Genomic DNA, 27743 nt, shown 5'->3' on the forward strand with positions numbered 1-27743 from the left:
CTGAGAGAGAGAGCTAGCTGCTTTGACCTTTTTTTGCTAAGTGTCCTAACATGCATAACGTGTTCATGTATGAATGTGACATCAGATCCTATAGAGCTTATACTACATTGATTGGTCAAATCATAGATTGTAACTTTTTCAATTATAGTCTAGCTCCGACTGAGGCTTGTAACTGTTTGTTTGTTTGTTTGTTTTGTTTTGTTTTGTTTTGTTTTTGAATATATAATCGACATTTTCCCTATGTCCAGCGGTCTTATTTTGTAAACTGGGAGAATTCGAATCCCTAAAAGGTATAAAGCCACATATTAATACCGCGCCCGTGTACACACAGAGACACATACACATAATACTAATTATACGTGTAGATTGCATAACTTTTGTTTCATGTAACCGTATTGCATTCCAGAGTATTATTATCGAATGGTCTATATAGATACTGATTGGTGATTGGTCACAATGCATTGGAATCGAGGATTGGCATCGTTTTATTGCGAGCAGTGACGTCACGTCAGGTAATAAAAATTTGACTTGCTGCTGATAGGGGTGGAATGACACTTTATGCGGACCATACGATACAACTAAAGCACTCAGTATTGTTGTTTATTATTGTAATATAGCACTTGACAGCCCTTTGGGAGTTATATTTTTCTTCGCTAAAAGAGACAACATTTGGGGGGAAAACATAATTCCAGCGCCTATGTCAAGTTGTGTTATGACTATCTAAAACACACACACACACACTCACACGCAATACAAGTATAAACATATGCACGATATGTATGATATCATACTGCATCATATTGTATCATACAATAACAAATCAACCCGCAAAATCATTTTATGTATCATATTGCATAATAGTATGATAAATTGCACATAGTTATAGGCCTACACTGAGTACACAGTGGTATGATCATGTACATGTAATATCATGTGAATACGCACTGAAAACAGTATAATAATCATATTAGTCTTTACAGTCCCACACTGTCAGCATTTCTGCAGATGTTGCAACATTGCATACTGTGTAAACATGGTAACACTGAGAAAGCATACACTGCGCTGAAATTGAATTCAACTGATCTTTCTGTGAGCCTATGTCGCGCATATAGATACCGTGACAGATTACAATAGAATTTGACGCCGACAACTGACATTGACGCACTTGCCAAAACGTGTGAAGAGCGCGCTGCCGCGTCAAAATTTACACTTTCTTCGTGAGTGGAACCATCTCTGATAAGCAATTATTTCAACTGAACGCTAGTTTCCACAAATAATTTCAGTCGAAGCTTTTCAATGGCACGCTCCACCTCTCTACCCTTCTTCAATTACGGAGGAAATCTGCAAGCACACGTGTCAGGGGAATATTATATTAAAGTCCGATCTGCATTGCAAAGTCAAGTCTGTTCCATAAAACAAAACAAGAAAATTTAAAAAGGAGAAAGTTCAACATTACATCTAATCGTCAAATTAACAGTAACACACACCTAAACAAACAAACAAAAATCGTTGATAAAAGTTGAATTATAGTTCAAAAGCTAGTTATATTGTATAACATAAGGAGAACCTGATTCAAAATGATAGATTGATTTTTCTTATTTGATCTCGTGCAAGAAGAGGGAATTTTAGTGAATATTTTGTGTTCTCATAAGATATTAGGCCTGTGAAGGCATGGCATTATCACCTGACCTAATTTGCATAATCATTATGTGATTGCGAGACTTATCACTGTTCGGTAAACCGCAAAGTTCAACGACTTTCGCATTTTGGTGAGATAAAACCAGAAATTCCTGTTCGATTGGCATTATTCATTAAAGTCAATTTGACCATAGAATGGCATTGCCCTCAAAGGCGTGCATCTGCCTTTGATCTGCCTCTTTTTTTTTTTCTATACTTGGTCCTTATCGGTGGTTAACCCTTTGGGCGCTTTGAGTGCTGATTGACGCTGAAACCCTCTCAGTGTTATACACAGTGTCCAAAGTCCCGGCTACAGAAAGGTTAATGCGCGTCAACACTAGCTGAAGGAAGAGATGAGAAGCACATTGTGGCTATGCTTCTTTAAAGCGTCCAGCAGTCCAGTGGCCGATGAATGATAACGAGTAAAGAAAGAATGAAGCGAGCTGGACGTTAAAACGGTAGCATTCTTTCCATGTCCTCTTAAGCGTCACCGCGTGCGCGTTAATTGAGGCATTTTCTGCATGTGCTTGCAGTTTAATACTCCGGTAGCTTCATCTAACTAATGAATAGCTTCATGGCCGTTGCAAAAGGGAAACATTTACCATACTCCTTTCCCCCATTCCATTGAATTCTTAGGTTTGTATGCGATTTAAGACACAAAATTGAGGACACAACGGCTAAGGTCAAGAGTCAGTGTACATTGTGACAAGCAAGACCAAACTGAACTCACTTTCACTCATTTGGTACAGTGACTCAGTCTACTTCGTTATAGGGAAAATGGCTATTATAAAGTTGTATTGTAACTTAATTGAATATGTATAAAGGGTCGTTTGAAAAAAGATCCATATTCACTCAGATTATTTCATTTCATTTATTTCCACTTTCACAATTGGTTTACAAACTTTGCATTAAAAAAACAGACAAACAAACAAACAAAAATACATGGTGTCAAATATGATAGTGGCGGAATCATGAGAAGCACAAAGTAGGCTTATTGAAAATGATCCCTGTAACAAATATGATGTAAATATGTGTTATCATTTATAATCATTTGTAATTGAATTGAAACAAACATAAATACAAAATGCGAAAAGATTCACAACTTGAAATCAACCACAAAACAAACAAACAACGGATCCGTGTACATATGAAAGAATAGAAGAAAACTCCATATTTAACTATTCATCAACTTTTAACTTAATTGCATCAAAAAGATGTTGTTTATATAATCTTTTAAATTGTCTTAGGTCTGACTGATCCTGAAAACTATATTCAAATTATTCCATAAAATAGTACCTTTATGAAATATTGATGGTTGCATACAAGATGTGCGATTTAATGTGAGATGGATATTCTGAGCATTTCTGGTATTATAATCATGAATGGAACTATTCAAGGTAAAATAATCAGAGAATACATCAGGAAGAAGACTATTATTAAGTTTATACATAAATATTGCAGACTCTAATGAAATTAAATCTTGAATAGGTAATATCTGTGTTTCTAAAAACAGAGGTAAACTGGGGAAAGCATAAGTTGAATTGGTTATTAAACGTACTCCTCGTTTTTGTAATTTATGTATTCGATCAATATTCTTATTAAAGTGAAACCCCATACAATATTACAGTAATTGATACGTGGTGAAATCAAAGCATGGTATAACATTTTAAGGACATTTCTAGGAAGATAGTGTAATTTATACAAAACCCATATGTTTCCTGATATAATACTGGCAATATGATCAATATGATAATTACAAGATAACATTTCATCTATAATTACTCCTAAGAATTTTGTGATTACAAGTCTATCTATTTTCATATTCTTAAAATACAATTGCAAATTGTGGTCTGTTATAATTCGCATACCAAATGAAATATAATGAGTTTTGTCTATATTCAAAGTCAACTTATTGGCTTCCATCCAATCACTAATATAATGCAATTATCTATTAACAATATCAAACAGTTTACTTGGATTTGCTTGGATCTGAGCCTTTACAAAATACACTGGCATCATCAGCAAATAAAACATAACTTAAATGTTGAGTTGATAAAGGTAAATCATTAATATATATATATATATATATATTAGAAAAAGAAGAGGGCCTAAAATCGATCCTTGTGGCACACCACAATTTATTAATTGTTCTGATATCAGATTCAATTCCATTAACTACAGTTAGCTGTTGACGATCTTTAAAGGGATCGAATAGTTTTGGATGATACCTAATTTCAGGTTTCTAACCTTCGGAATAACGAACAGCACCCTAACAAACGAGGTGGTGGAACAGGTGTATATGTTCATAATTCTTTACATGCATTTATTAGACAAGAGCTGACAGTTATATCTGAGTCGTTTAAAAGTATTTTTGTTGAGTTAGTAAATAACAGTGCCAAATGTTAAAAAAAAATAACTCAAAACAATTGTTGATGTGATATATCGTCCCCCGAATTGTAATACTGATATTTTCTTTTAATGAATTTCCAAATTTATTACATAAGGTAAATCCACGTGCATGTAATTGTTTCATAATGGGTGATTTGAATTTAGATTTGGTGAAAATAGGTTTAAATTCCAAAATTGATTTATTTATGGATATTTTGTGTGGATTTTATTTGGAACCTTTGATTAACAGTCCGACTCGGATAACAGCAACCTCTGCCACTTTGTTTGATAATATAATTTATTTACAAATGTTAATATTTGTACTCACTCAGGAATTTTGATTAGAGATGTAAATGATCACCTGCCAATTTTTTTTTTTGTACTATGTCCTCATCCATTGTCCATTGTACGAACAAATCATTTCCCATTTATGTAAAGCGTAATATCACTCAGTCAAATATGATTCTTTTTTCAACACATTGAAAAAAAAATGTTGAATGGAAAAATTACATTGATAAAGGAAGTGTTGATCTTAGGTATAAAAGTTTTTGCAAGTATTTAAAGATATTTATGATGAATGTTTTCCTTACGAATCATATGAAGAAGCATAAGAATCCATGGTTGACTAAGGATTTGATTAAACAGGATGTAATTCGTACCAGTATCATCGAAAAGTCGTGGCAAGTGTAATATCCCCTTTTATCATGGAGTTGAATTCAGTTTCCCCTTTAATTAAATCTATGGGTTCTTCCCCAAATTCTTTGAATATATCGTAATACACAAGTCATATTGCAGGCTTTCAAGCAAGGTAATGTGAAAAAGTAGGAATAAAGTAGGAACAAAATCTCTAAAAAAGTAGGAAAAAGTAGGACATGAGAGGGAAAAAGTAGGGCATTAAAGAAAAAAAAAGTAGGAATAAATCAGGACATGTGCAGGCTTTTTGGAGTAGTTTTCGTTGATACTCACCAGAACTCTTGATCAGTGGCATATCTGGGGAAAACGGCACCCGGGGCAAATGCGAAAATTGCGCCCCTAAATTCTGTGTGTTCAACCCCAACCCCATCCCGGTAGGGACTTTAAAAAAAAGTCCACATGATATGCTTTTTCAAGCACCTAAAAGGGGTCTTTTAAGGGTGATTTAAATAAAATAAATTTTGATGAATATTGGCGAGCGAGCGCAGCGAGCGAGCCGAACATTTTTGTATTTCAGCTTACAAAACATGGAATTCTTGTCATTTTTTGCTTATTAAATCTTACAATTTTAATCAAGATATAGTGACGGCCTTATAGATAACGATTTATACCGACAACAAAAAAATACTCTCAATTAGTATGCTGTAGTGAAGAGAAATTTGTATATTTCTGCGTCATCATCACGTTTTGTTCTTTTTTTGTTTTGCTAAATTTTGGCGAGCGAGCGCAGTGAGCGAGCCGAAAAATTTTGTATTTCAGCTGACAAAACATTGGATTCTTGTCATTTTTTGCTTATTAAATCTTACAATTCTAATCAAGATATAGTGACGGCCTTATAGATAACGATTTATACCAACAAACTAAGGACTTGAAAAAAAAATACTCTCAATTAGTATGCGTGAGTGAGCAGAACTTTGTATATTTCTGCGTCATCATCACGTTTTGTTCTTATCTTTTTTTGATAAATTTTGGCAAGCGAGCGCAGCGAGGGAGCCGAAAATTTTTGTATTTCAGCTGACAAAACATGGGATTCTTGTCATTTTTTGCTTATTAAATCTTACAATTCTAATCAAGATATAGTGACGGCCTTATAGATAACGATTCATACCAACAAACTAAGGACTTGAAAAAAATACTCTCAGTTAGTATGCGCGAGTGAGCGGAAATTTGTATATTTATGCGTCATCATCACGTTTTGTTCTTATCTTTTTTTTGGATAAATTCTGGCAAGCGAGCGCAGCGAGCAAGCCGAAAATGTTTGTATTTCAGCTTACAAACATGTCTTTTTTTTTTCTTTTTTTATTATTAAATCTTACAATTCTAATCAAGATATAGTGACGGTCTGATTGATAACGATTCATACCAACAAACTGAGGACTTGAGAAATACTCTAAATTAGTATGCGCGAGTGAGCCAAAATTTGTATATTTCTGCGTCATCATCACGTTTTGTTCTTATCTTTTTTGGGGGGTAAATTTTGGCGAGCGAGCGCAGCGAGCGAGCCGAAAATGTTTGTATTTCAGCTTAATTCGGAATTCTTGTGTGAACACAACAAACATTGTTATTTGTCCGCGTCATCATGTTTTGTTTTTATCTTGTTTGATTTGGTTTTCTGCCCCTCCCCCTTCCCCCCCCCCCCCCACCCCGTCCGGGCGAGGTTTTTTTTTTTTCTCTCCTTCTTCTTCCTCTTCTTTTCTTCTTTCGTTTTCTTCTTCTTCTTCTTCTTCTTTTCGTTTTTTGCGCCCCAAGGAGTGGCGACCGGGGCACGTGCCCCCCTTGCCCCCCCCCCCCCCCCGATACGCCACTGCTACATGTAAATCTTAATTTGTACGGACTCACAACCCTGCTGCCTCAGCCTCACTTTTGCTCCTTTGGAGAGCCTGGTAATTTTGAGCAATGATGAGAGCTGGATGAGCACTGCTCCATGTCCTAGGCTGCAATATCAGTGGGATCAATCACATCTGCACAGGAGCAAAAGCTGAGGCTGGCAGCAGTCTTGTGGTTGATTGCTCTGTGTTATCCCTCTTTCGGCATGCTGAAGAGGCTCCCCCCACCAGTAAGAATCTGCAACTAGAGTCTACTCATCATTTCTGAATACTGTAAAACATGATATATTCGTGGCATGAAATTTTCGCGAATTGGAGCCGACAGCCTTTTTCGTGACATGAAATTTTCACGAATTGCTACTGGCATTCAATACATGTAGTGAAGACAAAAGCTTTTGCGTGCATTTTAATTTCGCGAATTTTGGCGCTCGCAAAATTCGCGAAATTAAAATGCACGCGAAAATTCCTCGTTTTACAGTATCAACTATTCAAGTAGCCTTGCACATTTTTTTTTTTTTTTTTGCTGGGTTTTTCACCAAAAAAGTAGGAAAAAGTAGGAAAAAGTAGGATTTTGAGCAAAAAAGTAGGAAAAGTAGGGACAGCAGTAAAAAAGTAGGAAAAAGTAGGAAAAGTAGGGCCACTTGAAAGCCTGCATATTGTCACTTATACAAATACCCCTTCCCAAGTCATACTAGTATAACGGTAGCTACCACGTGAAATTCAGAGCACGCTGTCTTACATTCTACATTAACTGTGTTGATTTTTGTTCGTTTTCATCAGTTTTATAGCGGGAAATCTGTCCGCTATCTCATGTCGAAAGTGACATACTAAAGAGCCTCTGATTTTCGCGTCGCAGAAAAACAGACGAATTTAAATGTACCCTGCGTGATTATGCGTCAATCTGCGCAGAAGCAGTAAAATATGAAACGCATAGTTTCACACAGCTGCGGTCCAAACATGTGGCCGGACATTGAGCTACTGATAGTAAAATCGATAAACACTTGGATGATTGTTTATCTTTGCTAACAGACAGACGAAAGTGGTCATTTTTTGTAACTGAAAAGAGAGAAAATCAATAATCTAATCGATGTTTCCACCATGCAGCTACTGAAAGTAGAACAAAGGCAAGTAAATATGAATACATTGTCCACCTCAGCAGGAATGCAAAGAATGTCTGTAACTACTACGATCCATTACAGTTAAATTCAAGAATGTGTCAATGTTTGTCAATTTCTCCTTTTTCGAACCTCTGGTACCTACAAGGTTTAAAGACATTTGCGAGAAGAATTCTAGAGACTGGCAAGATAGCAGATAGCACTGCGCTCATGTGGGATTTTAGAATAAAATCTATGTATAACTGCACATGGAACGTTTTGATGAAGTCGTTAGAAAATCCAGTATCTCTTTAATCAAAGAGGTTATGTAATCCAGCATCCCTGGTAATTAATCTATGACCTTTGAGTAAACATAGGGAGAATTGAGATTGAATCGCACAGTGGGGGATCGAAATACAAAGTATGCCATTTCTTGAAAATTACAAAACAGGAGTCCTGAATTATCATAAGATAAGGCGTTCAGTTTACAAATTACCAATACGAAAAATTGTTGCAAGGCAATGATTGTGTTCAACGTATGTTGCTAAACTGGGCCAAACCAGACAAGGTCGTTTGGTGTTTTTCTTCCTTACGATATTTAGCTGTAAATATATGCAGATAGGCCTATTCAGAGATAAATGACCAGACATTAGAAAAAAAAATGAAACAGGATATTTAAACTTACCATCGCGGTACCGCTTGCTCCGCTTCTGCGAGAAGAATAAGACCGTTGATATGATTGTTTGCGAGAAGCCTTTATTCTGGCGGCTCGTTTGGCGGCGGCAGGCGGCGGGGTACACCAACAACAAGTTGTAACAGTCAAAAGCGATGAAGCAAATCCTTCAGTAAAGATTATATTCCTCAAGTCCTGTGGTCACAGCATTCCTCCATCTAGTGGAATTGTCCAGGAAAAAGAGGAATGATGCAGAATTTGGGACGCGAAGTCTTCTTTAATCTTTCTGTGTCGTCTGGTATAATCATATACCCCTTCTCCTGCAGAGTCATACTTTGGGGTGATGCGCGCGCGAAGAGCCGTGAGCTACGAATAGCTCGGGCTATGAACACAGTTTGACGGAGCTTCTTCAATCGTCAGACACGCTGGGTGTGTCCGTACGCAGCGCATAATACCCATTATGTATTGCCGCGTATCATTTTCAAAATCAGGGGAAGAAACACTTCAAATCACTATTTACCATTTGCAGATTAAAAAAAAAAAAAAAAAGCTTAGTGCTTCAACCGTCTACAGTTATGGCTTATTGAGAAAATTTATGACATTACCTTATATTTGTGGCTTTATTGCAAAAATTATATATGGCAGGGTGTTTGGTAAATATAACTTAACTATACATATCCATCAAAATGTGGTAACTCGAACATTTTTTAATCACTGCTCGCAATGGTAACTAGTGGCTTTAACCATGATGGTTAAATTTTTATGCCTAAACTGCAATAGTATACTGACAGTTTACGAATATAAGACCTAAATGTTATTGCTCGGCTCGAATGTATTCGAACAACTCTGAATCAAGATTTGAAATAATATATGATTATATTTGATTACATGTATTTATTACCATTTGACTCTTATAGCTCTTTCGGTTTTGGTGTGTATGTGTGTGTGTGTGTGTGTGTGTGTGTTTAATTGATTTACTTTAGTTACTTTTGTCTTGTTTTCATTTCGATGAAATCATTTAAAAGTTTGAAACCGAAAGGGCATAATAGTCTTGGTCAACCTGTACTTACAAAAAAGAGAGAAAGAAAAAAACATGTGAAAGGTCTAGAACACAAGCAAAAAGGAGAAGCGAAAGGAAGGTAAGGCAAGAATGAAGAACAGGGAAGTTAATAAAAAGGGGGAAGGGAATTGGAGAAAAGAGAATGAAAGAGGAAAAGGCAGCAGCAATAAGAAATAAAGAGGAAAAATGAAAGCCAAACACGCAAAAACCGTATACGAGAGCACTGTCACGCTTGCATAATAGTACGCCGGTTTGGCCAAGAACAGATCAAATTTGAGCTCGTCCGCGCGGAACAACCAGTTGCCAACAGGTGTTTACCTTTCGATTTCTCCAGAGGGGGCAAGACGCACTTGTTCCGAGTGGACGGCGGAAATCAAGCTTCTTCAAGAGCCGACGTTCGAAGTGAGCGCAAACACTCGTTTCAGGATATACCCGGCAATTCAAAAGATCAATGGATCATACAAACTAAGATTATTAGGAGGAATAACGAATCACACTCGAATGGATGAATCGCTTCGATAAATACTTCACAGATCATGGGATTACGACAGGGGCTGTAGAGCAATTACTGGAAATGATTATCCCCATCAGCAAATGCGTGGACGGTTGGATTTGAAGTATCTTACGAGCTTTTCTTATCAAACACAAACTCAAGCTACCAAAAGATGTTTTTTTTTATTTTTCTCCAGCTACCGAAGATGTTAATGCTACTATCATTTCGTACGATGACTACGGCAATAACTGTGAAAATGACGAGAATATGATACGAATCATAATAATCATCATGATATACGGCAGCATCAGCATCAGCGGTAGAAGTGGAAGAAGTGGTGTAGCAGTTGCAGGACTACTCACGACTCGAGACAGTCGAAGTAGGGCCTACTTTCTTTCTTTCGAAAGTAATAGTAAAGAGAGGACATAACAACAAAAGAGTATTTACAATCTACATTATCATCATCATTATGATTGTCATCTTGAATTGCGGTTTCATGTTGTTATTGACATAGCCTGTCGTCATATTTGAACAGAATTTTCTCCCCCCCCCCCCCCCCAGAAGTCAATATTTCACTTGACTGTGGAAAGGCTTTGCGCTGCCAGGAACTTGTGTATCTGAACAAATACGGGTGATTTTGTTCTTTTCATTACATTGCATGTATCAATTGGATATCTTTTTTCTCTCTCTCTCTCTCAGTTTGTTCATGATACGAACCTAAATAGTGAGGTTTGGTATTGGACGGTGTTCTTGACGCATGTATGTTTTGCTGTGCCCACATTACATTCTATAAGTCATTCATTTCTCCTTCGATCTCGTTGCTAGGATACACATTTATGCTCATAATACATTACTTTCTTTATACTCAAACTCAATAGCAGGATGAGTTGTAAACACTGCATTTTTATAAACATACACGCGTGCGAAATAATGCATGTATTGGATATACGCGTTGTATGTTCATTTTTCGACGAGTCATTCACACACATAAAAAAAAATTAGGAGTACTGTACATGTACTATACAGACATCTCATTGGTTCAGTTGTATTGCTACCTTAATTCACATTTTTTGTATCAGTGTTATTATTGTTGCCGTCATTCTAATTAAGTCATTAGCATTCCTGTCTCGATTGTGAATATACAGTTGCGTCTCAATGATTTTATGTGATTACGGACGTTTTCCTGGATGCTGTTCCATGAATGCTCTGTTCGCAAAGAACGAAAATAATTACTGTTAAACCTGTCTGACCAGCGTTACTACTATAAGCAGACCTCCAAACCTATCTGACTGAAAAGTAGGGTAGGGATGATTTGGCTCAAAAGTAGGAAAAGAAAGAGTAGATCCCGTAAGAAAGTAAAATTATCAAAAAACTGGAACACTGTTCCTGAAACAAGAGCTGAGAATGGTCAAAATTCAGATACTTAAAATTTCCTCCAAATTCAGAATGGTAGTGAGGTCTGCATTAGCATTGCAGCCGATGTGAAACCGAGATTGCACTGTAGTCGTCAGAATCATAATAACGGGTGATTACATTTGCGTTAATCATATCTTTATTATTGTAACGTTTGGCTCGTCAGTGGTTGTGATCATCTTCATTAAGGCAATCACCAGGATCCTATCATCGTGACCATCACCATCATTTTGGTACAGTGTACCAAACATTATTCTCGAAATAACCAAGCAACATTATACAGATCAGCCAATCATCCGATAGATCGAAGTTATTAAGTCATATCACATTCACTCACGCGAAAATCATCATCATCCTCATCATCATCATCACCATCATCATCATCATCATCATAAGAAGAAGAAGAAGAAGAAGAAGAAGAAGAAGAAGAAGAAGAAAGAGTAGAAAGTTCATTCAAATTGAAAAGAAATGCAAATGTCACGGAATTTCCAGTCACGGGTTTTCATGAAACAGAGAATGGTGAAAGGGGTTTGCCGAAATCAGTAAAAATACAGAATATTGAATACTTCTCATCAAATAACTGCAGATTTTGTTACTTTGAAGGAAAAAAAAGACATTAAAGGGATGGTACAGTATTGGTGGAGATGGGAATTGGGCTTTTAACTTTTTTGCGAGATACCAAGAAAACACTTATGAAATAGTACAGAGCATACCATTTTAAGAGGAATTCAAAGTTTATTTGATGAAAATCGGGTTTGGAATGACTGAAACATCCAAACACAAAGTAAAACAAAGCGATCGTAATAAAATGTGGGTCCCATACTTTATTAGAAACGCTCTGTTTTGGATATCTCAGCCATTTCAAAGCCAATTTTCATCAGATAACGTTGAATACCTCATGGAATTACATGCTCTTTCATATTTCATAAGAGGTTTCTCATTATCTTAACAAAAAGGTTAGAAACCTGAAATTAGGTCTCAACCAAAACTATACGATCCCTAAAGGCAAAGGACATTGTAGATGCTCTCTCTACTAATTTGAAGGGATGGTATAGTTCGGGTTCTGTTCAGATGGCATGGATGGAGCTTCGGGTTTCCAACTTTTGGGGGATGAGAATGTAGTAGACGACAGGTTCGAGTCCCACTTGTTCCTTTTTTCCGACATGTTTGTTAATTTACAGATCAGCACTTGCGATTTTAACAAATTTACTTTGTAGAGGGGGACAAAGGGAAGAAACTCACACCTGAACCTTCACCCCTCTGAATAATATCTTTCTTTCATTTAATGAGAATCCTCTTATGAAATATGCAAGAGCAAGGGCATACGATACTACGGGGAATTCGAAGTTAATTCGATGAAAATTGGTTTTGAAATCGCTGAGATATTCAAAAACAAAGTGGTCCTTTTAAAAGGTCGGACCTAGCTTTTATTAGGATCACTCTGTTTTACTTTGCTTTTGGATATCTCAGCCATTCCAAAACCAATTTTCATCCAATAAACTTTGAATTCCACTAAGAACTGTGTGCTCATTCATATTTCTACAGTGGTATCTAATCATTTTACCAAAAACAAGGAAAAGTAGAAATTACGCGGTGCGTAATATATGTCCCCGCCGGAAGTAGCATTTTGTAACAAAATGTGCAATATAGGTTAAAAATCAAGGTCAAAGGTCAAAGAAGTCAAAGGTCAAAATTCTGTGTAGAAGTTTTGAAGCCCTCACCTAGTGCCATCACATAAAGCAAATGGAATCGAAATTGGGTTAGAAATGGCGAAGGAGTAGCATTTTGTAGCCAATGTACAATATAGGTCAAAAATCAAGGTCAAAGAAGACAAAGGTCAAAATTCTGTGTAGAAGTTTTGAAGCCCTCACCTAGTCCTATCACATAAAGCAAACGGAATCAAAATCGGGTTAGAAATGGCGAAGGAGTAGCATTTTGTAGCAAAATGCACAATATAGGTCAAAAATCAAGGTCAAAGGTCAAAGAAGTCAAAGGTCAAAATTCTGTGTAGAAGTTTTGAAGCCCTCACCTAGTGCCATCACATAAAGCAAACGGAATCGAAATCGGGTTAGAAATGGCGAAGGAGTAGCATTTTGTAGCAAAATGTACAATATAGGTCAAAGGTCAAGGTCAAAGGTCACAACTGAAATTCTGTGTAGAAGTTTTAAAGCTCCCATGTAGTGCTATCATATAAAGCAAACAGAATCAAAATTGGCTCATAAATGACAGAGAAGTAGCAAATTGAACATTTTGATCACACACGGACGCACACACGGACGCACGCACGGACGGACGCACGGACGGACGCACGGACGCACAGACACACACACGTACGGAGCCCGTTTCATAGTCCCCTGCTCGAACTCGTTCGGCGGGGACAAAAAAAGAGTAAAATCTAAATTGCCATCTCAACCAAAACTATACCATCCCTTTAAACAGAACGGCTTGCACTATGCTCACATCACACAATGAAAAACAAGAGGAGACACAAAAGAACTAAATGCTCTTCAGACCGTATGTTTGCTATTCAAAGAATTCATCATCCACAATCATCCTTTAATTGTGCATATAATCTTGACTCTTTTTTCTTTTCTCTTCCTTTTTTTTTTTCTCTCTCTTTTTTTCACATGACTTTCATCCATCCTTGATCTCAAAAAAAGTATGTCAAACAAAAACACGACATTCATGGTTTTGATATCATCTTATAACAACTCACGAAGGGGGGGAACATCAAACTGGCCAACACATGATGAGGTTCCCTATCACCTCCACACTCGGATTGCACAGACTTAACCGGAGGACATACACTCAAGTGAAGACCAATATATTATTATCGGAATAGTACGAGACACACAAACTTGATCCACGACCGTGTACACAATTCTAGGAAATGTTGCATGCATGCATATACTTCATCACGTCTCTTCATTGCTGGAGTCAACGATTCATGACATCATTACACAAAGATGCGGTCAATATGGTGGAAAACATGATTCAGTTTGCACTCTTAATTAGACACTCTACTACAAACTTTTGTCATTATTATTCAGTACAAATACTTAAGAAAGTGTTCTTATTTCTTTCCGTGGAGAAAAAAAAACACATCTCTCTCGAGGATATATTGTCGAACGAAGTAGTACATACTGATCACGCAGTCGTAAAATTGAAAGAATTCACAAACTGCAACATACAAGGAGCTCTCTGTACACTGTGAACAAGAGAACTCATTCAATAAAATACACAGCTATTCATCATCTCATATACATCCATTGGTTCGTCAATAATTAATACATCTTATTCACAGAATGTACAAAAAATCAAAATAAAATCAACTCTGTTCATTAGAAATCTCTTTATCAAACAACGTCTTCACTATTCTGTAATAAACTCTCCACAAGTAAACAAAGTTTTTTCGCAAAAATGTAGTACAAGTAGGTAAAAGCTACTGAAGTTTGGCATACTACTACGAGATAAAAAGGAAACAAAAAACTTCTGTGACTCTTAATTACGGAGGTAATAAAATAACATCTTCAAGATACTAAGCTGCGAACCACTTTTGAACTGATTGTTTGGCATAGACTATCATTAACAGCTTGAGCCCATACAAAAAGCAAACAAATCATACAAAGCAAGATTTCTTTTCACACCCTATGTTAGGGTATGCACCAGATAGAACAGTCCACACTGTTGTTGGCTGCCTTAAAAATGGGATCTTAAATATCACTGCAGGCAGTCTGGGACTACAGCTTCCCTTGACTGAAGAGATGAAAGAGCTAAGGGGGGGGGGGGGAAATTGTTGTCTGAGAAACCCACTCTTAGAAAATAACTCCACAATTTCTATTTTGACTATCTTATGGGTCTGTATCAAACTCTCATCTAACTAAATCAATGAAAATGTATTGTCAAAATTAAAAAGTGATATTTTGAACCAAATTTGGTTTTTCTTATCCTCTTTCTTCTCTACTGCTTGTTAAATTAAGTTATAGGGAGAAAAAGCATAGCTAAAAACATGATTACAGGACAGTGATGTGGACACTGTTAAGAGACTTACCAGTAAACAAAGCTCCTTCTAACAGCTGATCATCTGCTTGCACACATTACACTGAGCAATGATTGGTAACAAAAAACACTGATCCATGGGTGGACTTTTGCACTCAAAATCAAAATTCATGATTTCCATTCCTTAAGTTTGAAGCTTCAGAAAGGGACTTAAAAAAAAAAAAATTCTACCTCCTCCCCCCCCCCAAAAAAAAAGAAAAAATAGCAAGCAACTAAACAGATAGACAGCATTTGTATCCATAATACCAGAGCAGACACCATGCTCAACATTGATATTACATTGATGCCTACTAAATTTGCATTCACTATGGTCAAAAAGCTGTAACACAACAATACAAGCCTATTTTCTACTTGATGGGTTTCACATGGGGGAAGGGGGAGGGTGGTGTAATCAGTGACAATATGAGTGCAAATGACCTTTGCAAGTTCACCAGCACACAGGTGGTAAAACATCTATTCAGAATCACAGGCATGCACACGATATATGTATATCTATTGCAGAGCTACACATATATCTATCAATCTGCTGTGTATTACATTGCAGACTTAGATATGTATATACTGAACTACAAGGATACCATTACTTGCTGTTTCCATTGCTTTTTGAATCTGCATAAGGGTATGTTGTCATATTTTTTTTTTAGGCATAGCATTGTGACAAATCATTGGCAGAAATGTTAACATCATGTTAACTTTCACATCAGTGCCGGGATTTCCCTTCATCAGCAGACCAAAACAAAACTGTATCAGTGCACAGGTTGAGAGAAAGAAAAGAAACAATTATGGAAAAAAAAAGAAAAGAAGAGAGAATAAATATAAAAGAAAAGGACACACATGGTTGGTGTGTTAACCCTATAACAAAGTAGTACAAAAGTCTGTCCAACAGGCAAAGGTTTTTCCTCCACATCCACACATCAACAGTGTGTGATGAACATCTACCAAAGTACCTTTGCTCCTGACTACAAAGTCAAGCTACAGCCCTAGTTCATAATCACAGTGAGTGTGTACGCAGAATTGCCACAAATTGTGGACGAAAATGAAAAAAACGACGATGTTAATGATACGCCAACGCAGCACAAATTTCAGATCCTCTACATCCAACTACTAGCTTTCATTTGCTTAACGACGGCACTTTCACGAGTTCAAATCTATCCAATCAATTCTAATTTGATTATGAACTCATATGACTCATACAATGGCAAAGTGATCATGGCCCTATTGACACAAGCTAACAGATTCCCACGCCAATTATAAGCTGCTAAAGGTGTCTTGCTGCAACTAAAAAAAACACAAAACAACACATTTCCTGATGTCCGTATGCTACAATTTCACAGAGAATATAGATATACAATATCTATGCCCACGTGTATCAGATGACTCGACCTCTCAATAAACCATGTGCAACAAGAAAAGAAGCATGCACTGCATATGTTTTGTTTTATACAGAACGTCCATTCTTTTCTTTGGCTACCGGGTGCAGTATCCCCCTCACAACTGTCCACAAATGAAAAAGAAAAATATGCTTTACAATTGAATACTGCAGACTATTTCCTCCTATCTAATTACATGGTACACTAGATAAATTGGCAGCCCATACATTTGCTATTCAATAAACGCAAAATGAGGTCCAAGGTGCAACTGCATACCACATGCAAACATTATGAGGCAAATATGTTCCTTAAACTAGAACACCCAACAATGAAACTTTAAAAATGAAGCAGGTCTATTATATGACAAATTGCGGGTTTGTGTATCTCTGTCTGAGCAAGCACATACTTATGCTTATGCAAACTACACAATCTGCATTACGGGCAGTGATTCAAAACAGGATGCAAGTTTTATGACCCAACATACGGCACTGTATGCAATTCACCTTTTAGTACAGCAAGCTACTGCCTGATGTTCTATTACGCTTTTGTTCAGCGCTCAGAAAACTAGCAAATCATGCAAAAGCTCAAAATCTCTGTGACTAAACTAGGTTGGTGTGGCTTTGTTGGAGAGAGCAAATGGCATGGAAAGACACATCACAAGTGGTTATCGAACACATGCACCATTTTTACCTCCACATGGAATTCGCATGATTGTCCTAGGTGTCTCCAGTCAAATCCCCTCCCTAGTACTATGTACTGTATTTCACATAACACGGGTGTGAATAACAAGCTAGCCTTTGAGAAAGACTTTCCCACTTTATTCCGACTGAGAAAGCCGACATTCTACTGGACTGGACGGTATGAATACAATGTTCAAACTTGAAGAGAAGGGTTTCAAAGGCAAGCCAGCGTCAAACAAATTACCCAAAGGGTAGCTTTTACGACTGCTTGGTATTCCCAAATTAAATGCCAAGTCCCACTGAGCATGAATTGGCACACAAGTTAACCCTAACTTACCTGGGGGGGGGCCATAATGGCCCCCCCCTCGACAAATTCCGCGACCATTCCGCCGCGCAAAATTTTTTGACCGCGCCGCTCACTGACTTTTTACTTTCAAGTCTCGCGCAACTTTTGAGACCAAATTTGTCGCGACCGGGCATACCGTTCCGAAGCCACGCCCCTTCAAAAAATGTTCGTCCACCCCAAAATTGCTCAAAAACGTGATTTTGTGTACAAAGTCAATACAAATTGTGTTTTTTCAATTAATTCATATAAAGATTCATATTTTTAATTTTAATGGCTGAAATAAATGTATTTTAGTATAGCTATGCTTCTAAAGATGTGTATGACAAATTCTGCTGAAAAAAACAACAAAAACAAAAGTTCGAAAAAACAAAGAAATACATTAAAAAATGATAAAACAATAGAAAACATAGGAAATTAATTTTGATACTGATTTTCTTTTTACGTACAAATGTTCGGAATGTCACTAGGAAAATTTAAAACAAAAATCACCATTCCATAAGCTTTTATAAGCCAATTATAGACGAAAATGAGTTTTTTTGCATATATTTGCATAATTAATTAATTTAAAATAAAAACTTCAAATTTTTTGAAAATTGAACTTAACAGTCTTGTAGATTACATCCGGCTTTATGTTCATGCAAAATTTTGCGGCGATCGCGCGATCAACGGCCGAGATCTGAAGGGGGGGCCATAATGGCCCCCCCCCCCCCCCCAGGAATTCAAGCTTGCTAAATAGCCCAGGTAAGTTAGGGTTAATGACAAATGTTGGGTCTTAAAATGACATGTAGTGCTTTGGGGTTTTCAGCATCATGGAAAAAAAAAATCAAAATACAGTGCAAAATGCGGTCAACACTGCACAAATACCTGGTATCAAATATGCATTGAAATTTAACATTCTGCCTGCAAATCATACCAATAGAGGAAAATGTGAGTTTGATATGTATCCTCTAATATGCCTACACCCCTTACCATCCCAACCCACCCCATCCCACCCTACCCTTACAAATAAGAAAGAGAATTGAAGTCAATAATGAAGTGCATTACATTAGCTACAGAGCCGCATCAACTTCCTCTCTACTGCCACACTCTAAAGCTATTCTTTTGGCCACGATTATTAAGCAACTAAAGTCCACGCTTCGCAAAAATAAATTCATTGTTCATGAAATGTCTTTGGTTTGGAGCATTCTTTTTTGGACAATCATTTTTAATAAAAGGAAAGGAAAGAAATGAAAGTATGACATAAATGTAATGGAATACCTTGAAGGCCAGAACAAAAACTGTGAAATTCAAAGACCTGAACATTAACACTTTTATATCATACACACCCTATCCTGTACCTTTGCAACTGCACATGGATCCTAAAACTTGTAGAATATATACTTCATAATTCTCTACAATTAACATTATTATGAGCTGAAAAGTAATCAAGTACTTAAAGCACAGCACCTACTTCAACGTCATGGGGTACAAGAAGAAGAAAAGAAAAAGGAAAGGCAATACCATATGCTTTGTCTTTTTTACTTTCACAGGAATCTATTATGAAAGACTTCCATTGACGGGCCATATAGTTTCCGTAACATTTAAGACAACAGAAAAATCCATGTATGGGACTGTCCAACTTAAAGGACTGCAACTAAGTTTACACCTAGACAGAATCGATCACTCTGACAGCAATTTAGGAGAAATTTATGCACTCGAGTGGCGCCGATTCAGTCCAATGGAATACATTCCCTAAGCTAAGACCAACAAGGGTAAAACTAGTGTCACACAGTCTATCAAGCTTCCTGATGATATTTTGGAGAGTTCACCATAACTCATGCAGCACTAAGTCTTTCTTCGGGAGACTGTGGAAGTATAAACGGTGCTTCTACATCTACAAAATATCTGGTGGACCGCACCACTTCAAAGTTGACGAGTGAATTTTATCATAGTATTGCTGTTTCCATCATTTTTTGTACATATATATACTCATCAGAAAAATGGTTTCCTTTTCACCCCTTGCCTTCAGCCCTTTTCGTAATCTCAGTATGTATGTACAGATGTAAGTTTCCACAAAAAGTCAAATGGAATATTTCACAAGGATCTGCACAACTTAGGTTGTTGTACTGTTGATGCCTGGTTTCAAAGGCATCGCAGACATCTTTCAAGTGATGCAAAATTCTCGGAATAACTTTTGCTCTAACACTTAGCAGACTTTTGGTGGTTTAAAACGGAAATAACAGCTCAAACAACTGTTTCTTGCACAGGACTATGAAACACTCATTCACCAAAAATCGAATGTCGAGTTTGACGGGTGATCTCCTAGCACGGGTCATGCACACTTTAGCATGCACAAAACACCTGATAGAATCCTGCGTGAGCGTACTCTAATGACAGACCTCTGGATTCATTCTACAGTTGACACAGATGCACGATTTGAAAGGTATTATAGCTTTGAAGGCGTGATGAAAACAGAATCGCAATCGCCCTGTCCGATACGAACTCACTCTATCATGTGCCAATGGTGTTATCCTCGAAGAAAATACTGATACACCATCAAAGTTGTGGTTCCAAGAGAGCTCACACATGCTCTTACGACGTGACCAGAGAATGTACAAGGCGGTTTTCATGCATGCAACCACAATCAGTGTCAGGAGAGTGAAATAAAGAAGTGTGTGTGTGTGTGTGTGTGTGTGTGTGTACACAAACATACTGAAACAGAAAAGGCTTCACTCATACTAGCTTCTTCTTGCTTTCTACAACAACAATTTGAATGAAAGGAATGTTGCAGCGGGGGATATGTAATAAGTATCAATTAATTCAAACCCAAAGTAAGTTTTAAGAAAAAAAAAAATGAAGAATCATGAGCATCAAAAGCACATTATTCGTGTTGTCATGGTGATCGTCAGACACGCCCACAGTCATCACTGAAACAGTATCAGCCAACAGTGTGGCCACACACTCTCTCCCTTTCTTCATTCTTTTTTTATCCTTCCATTTTTTTTCAAATCTACCGGTCAAATCAGATGGCTCTTGTGACACAAAATAAATATGAACATTGCTGAAGAGTTTAAGTATAAATCACAATTCGTGCGAATATCATTAAAAAAAAAAATGCTTGTCAGTTGCGCTCCATCTGCATATCTGTGCGAGGGTGACAGCCCAAAACTTGTAAACAAAACCGCGAAAAAACAAAAAGAAATCACAATTGTCCACAGCAATATAAAATGAGACAGGGACCACAGATATATCATTCAGTAGGGACACCGAAAGGTAATGCTGCTACATTTAAATGCGCACGTGTGACACTCTCATAATGATTATGTACGTTCTTAAGTATAAAAATGAGCAACTTTTTTTCTCTTTTCTGCTCGCTATTAAAGCATACTCAATAAAGTGATCCTATATCATATAAAGTGAACATAGAGTACAAGGAAACGTTACCACTACAGTTATTAAGTACATCTTCTGGGAAGACTGGCGTTGTTTTTTCTTTTGTTTCTTATTCTTGCTGTCGACTCGCAAGGCAAACTGGGAAGGGCCGAGGGGGCGGGGTCTACTTATCTCACAAGACTCATCAAATATATTAAGTATTTCATCTCATCTCTGCGTCGGACGGGACAGATTTACTCCTCCAAACTCCTCGATACTACTGTCGATTTTAATCCCTCACCAACCCAACCACCCTATTAATCCCCTCCCCCCCCCCCCCATCCCTCATCCTTAAATCAGTTGTGGTCGTCTCTTTGATTTCTCTCAAAACTCTGGCATCCCACTGATTGTTCCTGGATGTCACGTTTTATTCGCACTTCTCAAAACCTCCAACAGTCACACGGAACAAGCGAGTCACACTTTTTCACAAAATGTTCACGGACGGTTTTCTGTACAGCTTCTCCCACACTGAGATGAGATTCTGTACATTAGGGCAGTGATTGTTTTCTTGTATGTGTGTCTGCTTCTTTCTTTTTTTTCAGACACTCGGTACAGAAGAATCACAAATAGACCAACTGGCGCTATATGGCACACTCCCTCAGAGAGTGACAGAACGAAACATTAACAACCACAACAAAAGATTTTTCACATCTGTGAAAATCCTGCACAGCGACAGAGAATTGGATGACTGAATACGTTTAGAGTACTTATCTGCTGATTCTTTTCATTTTTTTTTCTTTCTTTCACATACCAGTCCTCAGTGTATACTAAGAGATGAGAGAGCTGTTTCAAAAGCCTGGGAGAGACAAAACGAGTCTCTGAAATATAAAGTTTGACAAGAACATCAAGTGTGACTTTGACTAGAATGGGACTGCTTTGGTTGGAAACTGCCGAGTTATATCTGAAGTGCCTGTATTTTTTTTTTCTTTTCCAATTCAGTTTTTCCTCATAAAAGGTCTGTCCAATATACCCGCACTCTTTTTTTCCCCAAGCTACCTTACCATTTATTCAAGGTGTTGAACCCTCTTCACAGGAGGGGAGAAAACCCTGTAATCGATGTTTAATGAGGAACACAGTCGTGCCGTTGTCTATCGGTTCATCTTGGCTCTTTCTTTGGCCTTCTGCAAAGCTGCTGCTTGCACAGCAGCTCTGCACCTCTCACTTCCCTCCACAAAGAATGCCAAGAACCACGCCCTAAGATCCCAAACCTAGTCTTTTCCCCCCTTCTGCGCTAACAACCTCTCTCGACTCTCCACCCCAACTCCCATAACCACCACTAATACTTCTATCTCCCATCTCTCGAATAACTACTGACCACCGCAACATCACTTGACCTTCTTGTGGCCCATGGCCCGCATGCCCTCGCGGGCCGCGGTCCAGAGCCAGAACAGACCCGTCCCCAGGACCCCCCCTAGCTTGCCTCGCCCCGCCAGTCATTGGATGACGCAGAACTTGCGGTAGTCCGCCTCGATCTCGTCCTCGATCGGCGTCATGTCCGGGTGCTTGCCGGATGTGTCCGGGATGTACTGGACGTAGGACATGGAGCGGCACTCGTAGAACAGCATGTAGGCATTGTCCATGTCGATCTCCTCCTTCACTTCCTGAATGGGGAGTGACAGAAGGGAGAGAGAATACATCACTCTGAGTAAAATTGGTAGTTAGCATTTCTTCACAATCCCATTCCAGTCTTCATTGAATGCCTCATGTGTAACATTCGTATACCAGACTCTGCAGACAGCTTGCCAACTTTGCACGTTTTGTTCCAACACACAATCAAGCACAAACCGATCAATAATTCACAATATGTCACAGTACACTGAAGGAAGGCCTTTTGAGATCTGCTTCAAACATTATTATTCATGGAACATGAACCCTACTGAATAGTCATATTGACAGGCTCCGGTCGACCAATGGAATGGCGTGCTCCGCACATCCTCTGTCTTTGGCGTTGTCTGGCCCATTTGAATGCATCTATGACCACAAGTGGAGGTCTGTGGCGTGTATTCGCCGTACGATATGCAAATTGGATTTGGGCAGTTCGGGGAACAAAAGTCGATAATTCAAAGGGCTGACATAAGGATGCGAACCAGATCTCAAAAGGCCCTCGCACAGTCCAACTCAGCTGAGCTCGCCTCGTTCACCCCCACTCACTCACCACCATACAGCGAGTAGGGCCTTGGCAAAAGGCTAGAAGAGGATGGGTAAAATGCACATGCACTCACCTTGACACTGCTGTCATTGTAGCAATACCACTTCTTGTTGGGATTGACTGCATAGGACACGTAGTGACCACCCCCGAGGATGCCTGTGTGGCTCTGTGTGGTCAAACAAAAACAGTGAAATTTTAGCATTTGCCCTTGACCTTTGACCTCTGACTTTGAGCATGTGTGCCCAAAAGTTACTCAGCACAGCTTTGTCAACACATACATGTACATGCACATGCCAAGCATCAATTGGGTTCCTCTAACAGTTCTCAAGTTATGTTGTTCACAAAATTTATAAAAGAAAAACACAGCCCGAAAATATAATGTATCTGGCGACACTTCATGCAAAGGTATAAAAACAGAAACAATTTCTCCAACTCTGAAGGATGACATGAAAACTGGATTTCTCTCCCTCCCTCTCCATCTCTCTCCTTTTTTGGACACTCTTTCCTACTCCCCTCTACCCACTTTCTTTGTTAGCATTTTAACTTCACAAAAAGGGCTGCCAACATTTATCTGTCCTAATCCACAAGATTTCAAAGAGCCATCTGAGAGGTATATACAATGTACTCATGACTAACATGCATCACAATAGGCCATAACTCCCGAATGAGGGAGGCTTTTACAGTCTCCTGTCACAACACAATGAAGTACAGGCAACTCAGGCTATAATGGAAGTCCTCTGGAATGGCAGTTTTCTTTTGTTATTTCAATATTTTGTTATAACTGAACAAATAATGTATATAAAGATATTGTACAAGCAATAATTTTCGGGGCCTGCGTTTTTACTTCCTTATCACAAAATTTTGTTGCACCAATGTCGTTTCGTTATATTGGGAGTGCACCGTACTCTAGTTCTCAGGGAGGTGCTGCAGGTCAGAATCTGTCAAGTGAAGACATTTATGAAGAACCATCAGTATGCGGTGCACAGAGAGCCACAAAAAGAGACTTACCACGACGCCATACAGGTCGTACATCTGATTGTCATCCACGTCTTCGGTGCACATCTCGTGGAGGAGTGGGTGGGCATCCGTCGCGTCCACGGGCGGCGTGAGCAGCGAGGCCTGCTTCTTTAACTTGGGTTTTCTCGGCGAGCTGTCCCCCTCCGAGCCCACTGCATCTCCCGATCCCTCCCCCTGTCCGCCCTCCAGGGTGCTACACCCGCTGTCCTGGTCCTTCTGCTCCGCCCCTCTCTCCACCGGATGGCCGTTGGGCAGATCGGAGGCGGAGCGCGCCTGGTCGAGTCCATTCACTACCTGCCCGACATCATCGTCCGACTTATTATTGAGCTGAAGGGCTGACGGTCTGTCGTATCTGCTCTTGTTGGTTCCTGCATCCGAGCCACTTTGGTCATCTGCTTTGCTCGTTTCTCTTCCTCCTACCTCCGCATCTTCATCGGTTGTCTTTTCAGAGCCTTGTTGGCTGCTCTTCATTTCTATCGTGTTCACACTGACACCGGTGCTGGGGCCCAGGACGCTGTCTCCATCCCCGTTCTTCTCAGGTTCTCCGCTCACGTCCTCTGACGACGACGATGGGTCCTTGCCCCTCGGCACCACAAAGTTACTGATGTTGAAGTTCCTCTTTGGGAACTTGACTATCTTCTGGGACTTGACCCATCGACCATTGACAAATTGGAATCTCTTCAGGTGCACAATCTGCATTTAGAAAAAAACAGCAAAATTGAATATTCGCTGCCGGTTTATTTTTCATCAACTTGCAGAACAAACCAACATTTGGCTATTAAAAACAGCAAAACTAAATCTCAACTACTGATTCATTTTTCATCCATTTGCAAAGCAAACCAACACAGGAAAAACAGATTTATCCAATTCCTTTGCTAGATCCTATCTGACTTGATTCTACAGGTTCCAACATTGTAGCAGAAAAGTAAACAAACTGAAGATGTTCTTAGTTTGTTCTTTGTAATTGTCATAAAAATTCAAGTGATTACAATAGAAGTAGCTCTTTAGATTAACAATGAGAATGACAAGGGTGATATCTGATGAAGAATAATAATGATGATGAAGAAACTGATGATGATGATGATGATGATAATGACGATGACGATGAAGACGACAGAAGCAGTGGAGATGCTGATGGAGACGGTGGAAACAGTGACATGTATAATGGTTATAATATGACAGTAATGAGAAGGATGATAATGATGCTGATGACAATGTTGCCACGACGACGGACTTACCAGTATTGGTGGGAGTTTCCATATGTCCAATTTCTTGGCGGCTAGCCTGTGCTGCTTACACTTGGAGCAGTAGTACAATTCATCCTCCCCCAGTTCTTCTTCCTTGGTGAACGCCCGCAGGCAGTCGTCCAGGTTGATTGGTTCCGTCTGCAACCGCCGGCTGTTCTCGCAGCTCCCGTGCTCGCTCACGATCTATACCGACATCAAACACGGCATTTCAAAGCAACCAATATCACAGAGATTTGCATCTGCTCAACAGCAAGTGCCAGTGACATAGGCACAGGTGTGTACATCCTAAAATTCACTGTGATGCTATTTAATACTTCACAACTACTTGACAAGCATTACACGCATTGCCTTTTCAGCGGGTCCCTCCATTTGTTGCACAAAGTATACTGTATGCTTTGATGATTTATCAAAATGTTTCACCATTGTTGCATATCAATTTCGTAAAGTATTGTCTACATTACTCCCTTGCTGGGTGAAAGAGTGAAGTGTATGTTATTATGTCATGTTGAAAATGAAAATACAATTTGAATAGAATTGACATTCATCACAGCCTTTTATCCAACGGATGGTAAGACCATAAAAAGTCTTTATTCAATTTCATTCCAATTCACCTCCTAATTCAGCCAAGAGCTGTGCTAACGATTTCACGCTCTTCTGACTTCCCCTAATTCAACACTGCACACTGGTACTGGTCCAATGGTCCAGGACCAGTAAAACTCACTGCTGGACCAGTAACTTTTTTAGGAATGGACCAGTAAAAAAAAGATGGAAAAACTGGGTACTTACTGGTCTGACAGATGGGTCGGACCAGTAGAAAAAAAAAAATGGGTTAGTGTGCAGCCCTGTCTAATTACACCACACATCTTGAATTGAATGAGATGGAATGGTTGTTTCCACCACTTACCCTCTCCTGAGATGTCTGATACCGGAGGTGCAGCGCCGTGGGGTCCCACTCGATGGCTAGGTAGGCCACGCCCGTACCAAGCGCCTCCCCGTCGCACTGGACCTCGCACCCCCTGCAGAACCTGCATGGGCAGGAGTTGGCATGGTGACAAAAGGAGAGGTTTACAAGCAATATTGCATACAACATTCCATGAATGCATATTCTTTGAGTGCACTTACACCTTGTATGTGACAAGCTGTGACTGCTTTGTGATTGTCCCAATTCAAGCACACATAAAAAAAAAAACCTCTACAAACTGAATACCTCTGATTTACCACTTTCTAACACAAGCATTTGATTTATGCTGGAGGTGAGAAAAATGTAGGAAACACAAACAGTTGATCAAAAAAATAATTTACCTGATACATACATGTTCATTCCCTAATAAAGTAAAAAGATGAAACATCTAAACCTCATTTTAGTCATTCACATGTAAGTGTATTGAATGAGAATTTAAGCAGTTTTTGTATGGGAATGCACACTGAAAAATCTATTTTCTGCAGCCTCACCTAAAAAAACCAGCAACACGATAACTGCAATATTCAGGGGGAAAAAATCTTTGTACCTATCCTTAGCTCTGACCCATCAGATTATAACCAATACACACATTACAGAAAAAACAAAACAAAACCCAACATCACACACATGTTTATCTTTTGAATTTTGACAAGATGGGGGGTATCCCGTATCAAAGCAGATTGAAATGGTGGGAATTCATTGTTTGGGCCAACCAAACACTGTGCTAGACGGTGCTATTGCTGTGTTACAGGTGCCAGAGTGCTCTGGTATCTGAAGCATGGGCAGGGTGCCAAACAAACCATGCAATCAATGAGACTTCCCTTGGCAAATCAATCAAGCATGTACATCAAGCTGAGGAAACACTGCATCTATATGTCTTTCCTTTATTACACCGACTAACCCATTAAGCCTTTTGAAACGCAATCCGCAACACAGCCTAACTTGTCATAAACCACAATATAAATCTACTCGCCAACAGTCACTTGGTATCAAAACGAGGTGGCTTGTCATTCATGCTCATGTTGCGACTGGAAAAGCAGAGAGGCTTTCAGGGCTGACTGAAGTTTACTTTGATAACACTGTTCTAAACCTCAGCTGATTGCAGTTTACATGGGATTACAAGTCTACATCAAAGCAGTTCATACTCTTCCATTAAAGCACATTGATTAATATCAATTTACAACTT

General features: G+C 38.8%; 2 protein-coding genes across 2 annotated transcripts in view; both read right to left on the reverse strand.

The window, feature by feature from the left end:
* The window catches only part of LOC140227555 (large ribosomal subunit protein eL6-like), a 211089-nt gene that overhangs the window by 107254 nt on the left and 76092 nt on the right, over window positions 1–27743 (reverse strand). The gene's annotated exons all lie outside the window — the stretch shown is intronic.
* The window catches only part of LOC140226867 (ubiquitin carboxyl-terminal hydrolase 32-like), a 77403-nt gene continuing 71143 nt past the window's right edge, over window positions 21484–27743 (reverse strand). The window contains exons 26-30 of the mRNA XM_072307297.1: window positions 26501–26621; window positions 25588–25779; window positions 24341–25042; window positions 23406–23498; window positions 21484–22784 (exon numbers count right to left, since the gene is read on the reverse strand). Coding sequence (XP_072163398.1) covers window positions 22617–22784; window positions 23406–23498; window positions 24341–25042; window positions 25588–25779; window positions 26501–26621 — 1276 coding nt within the window. The 3' untranslated portion in view covers window positions 21484–22616. The remainder of the gene's footprint in view (window positions 22785–23405; window positions 23499–24340; window positions 25043–25587; window positions 25780–26500; window positions 26622–27743) is intronic.

The sequence above is a fragment of the Diadema setosum genome, chromosome 4 (assembly GCF_964275005.1).
Source record: "Diadema setosum chromosome 4, eeDiaSeto1, whole genome shotgun sequence".
Taxonomy (NCBI): Eukaryota; Metazoa; Echinodermata; class Echinoidea; order Diadematoida; family Diadematidae; genus Diadema; species Diadema setosum.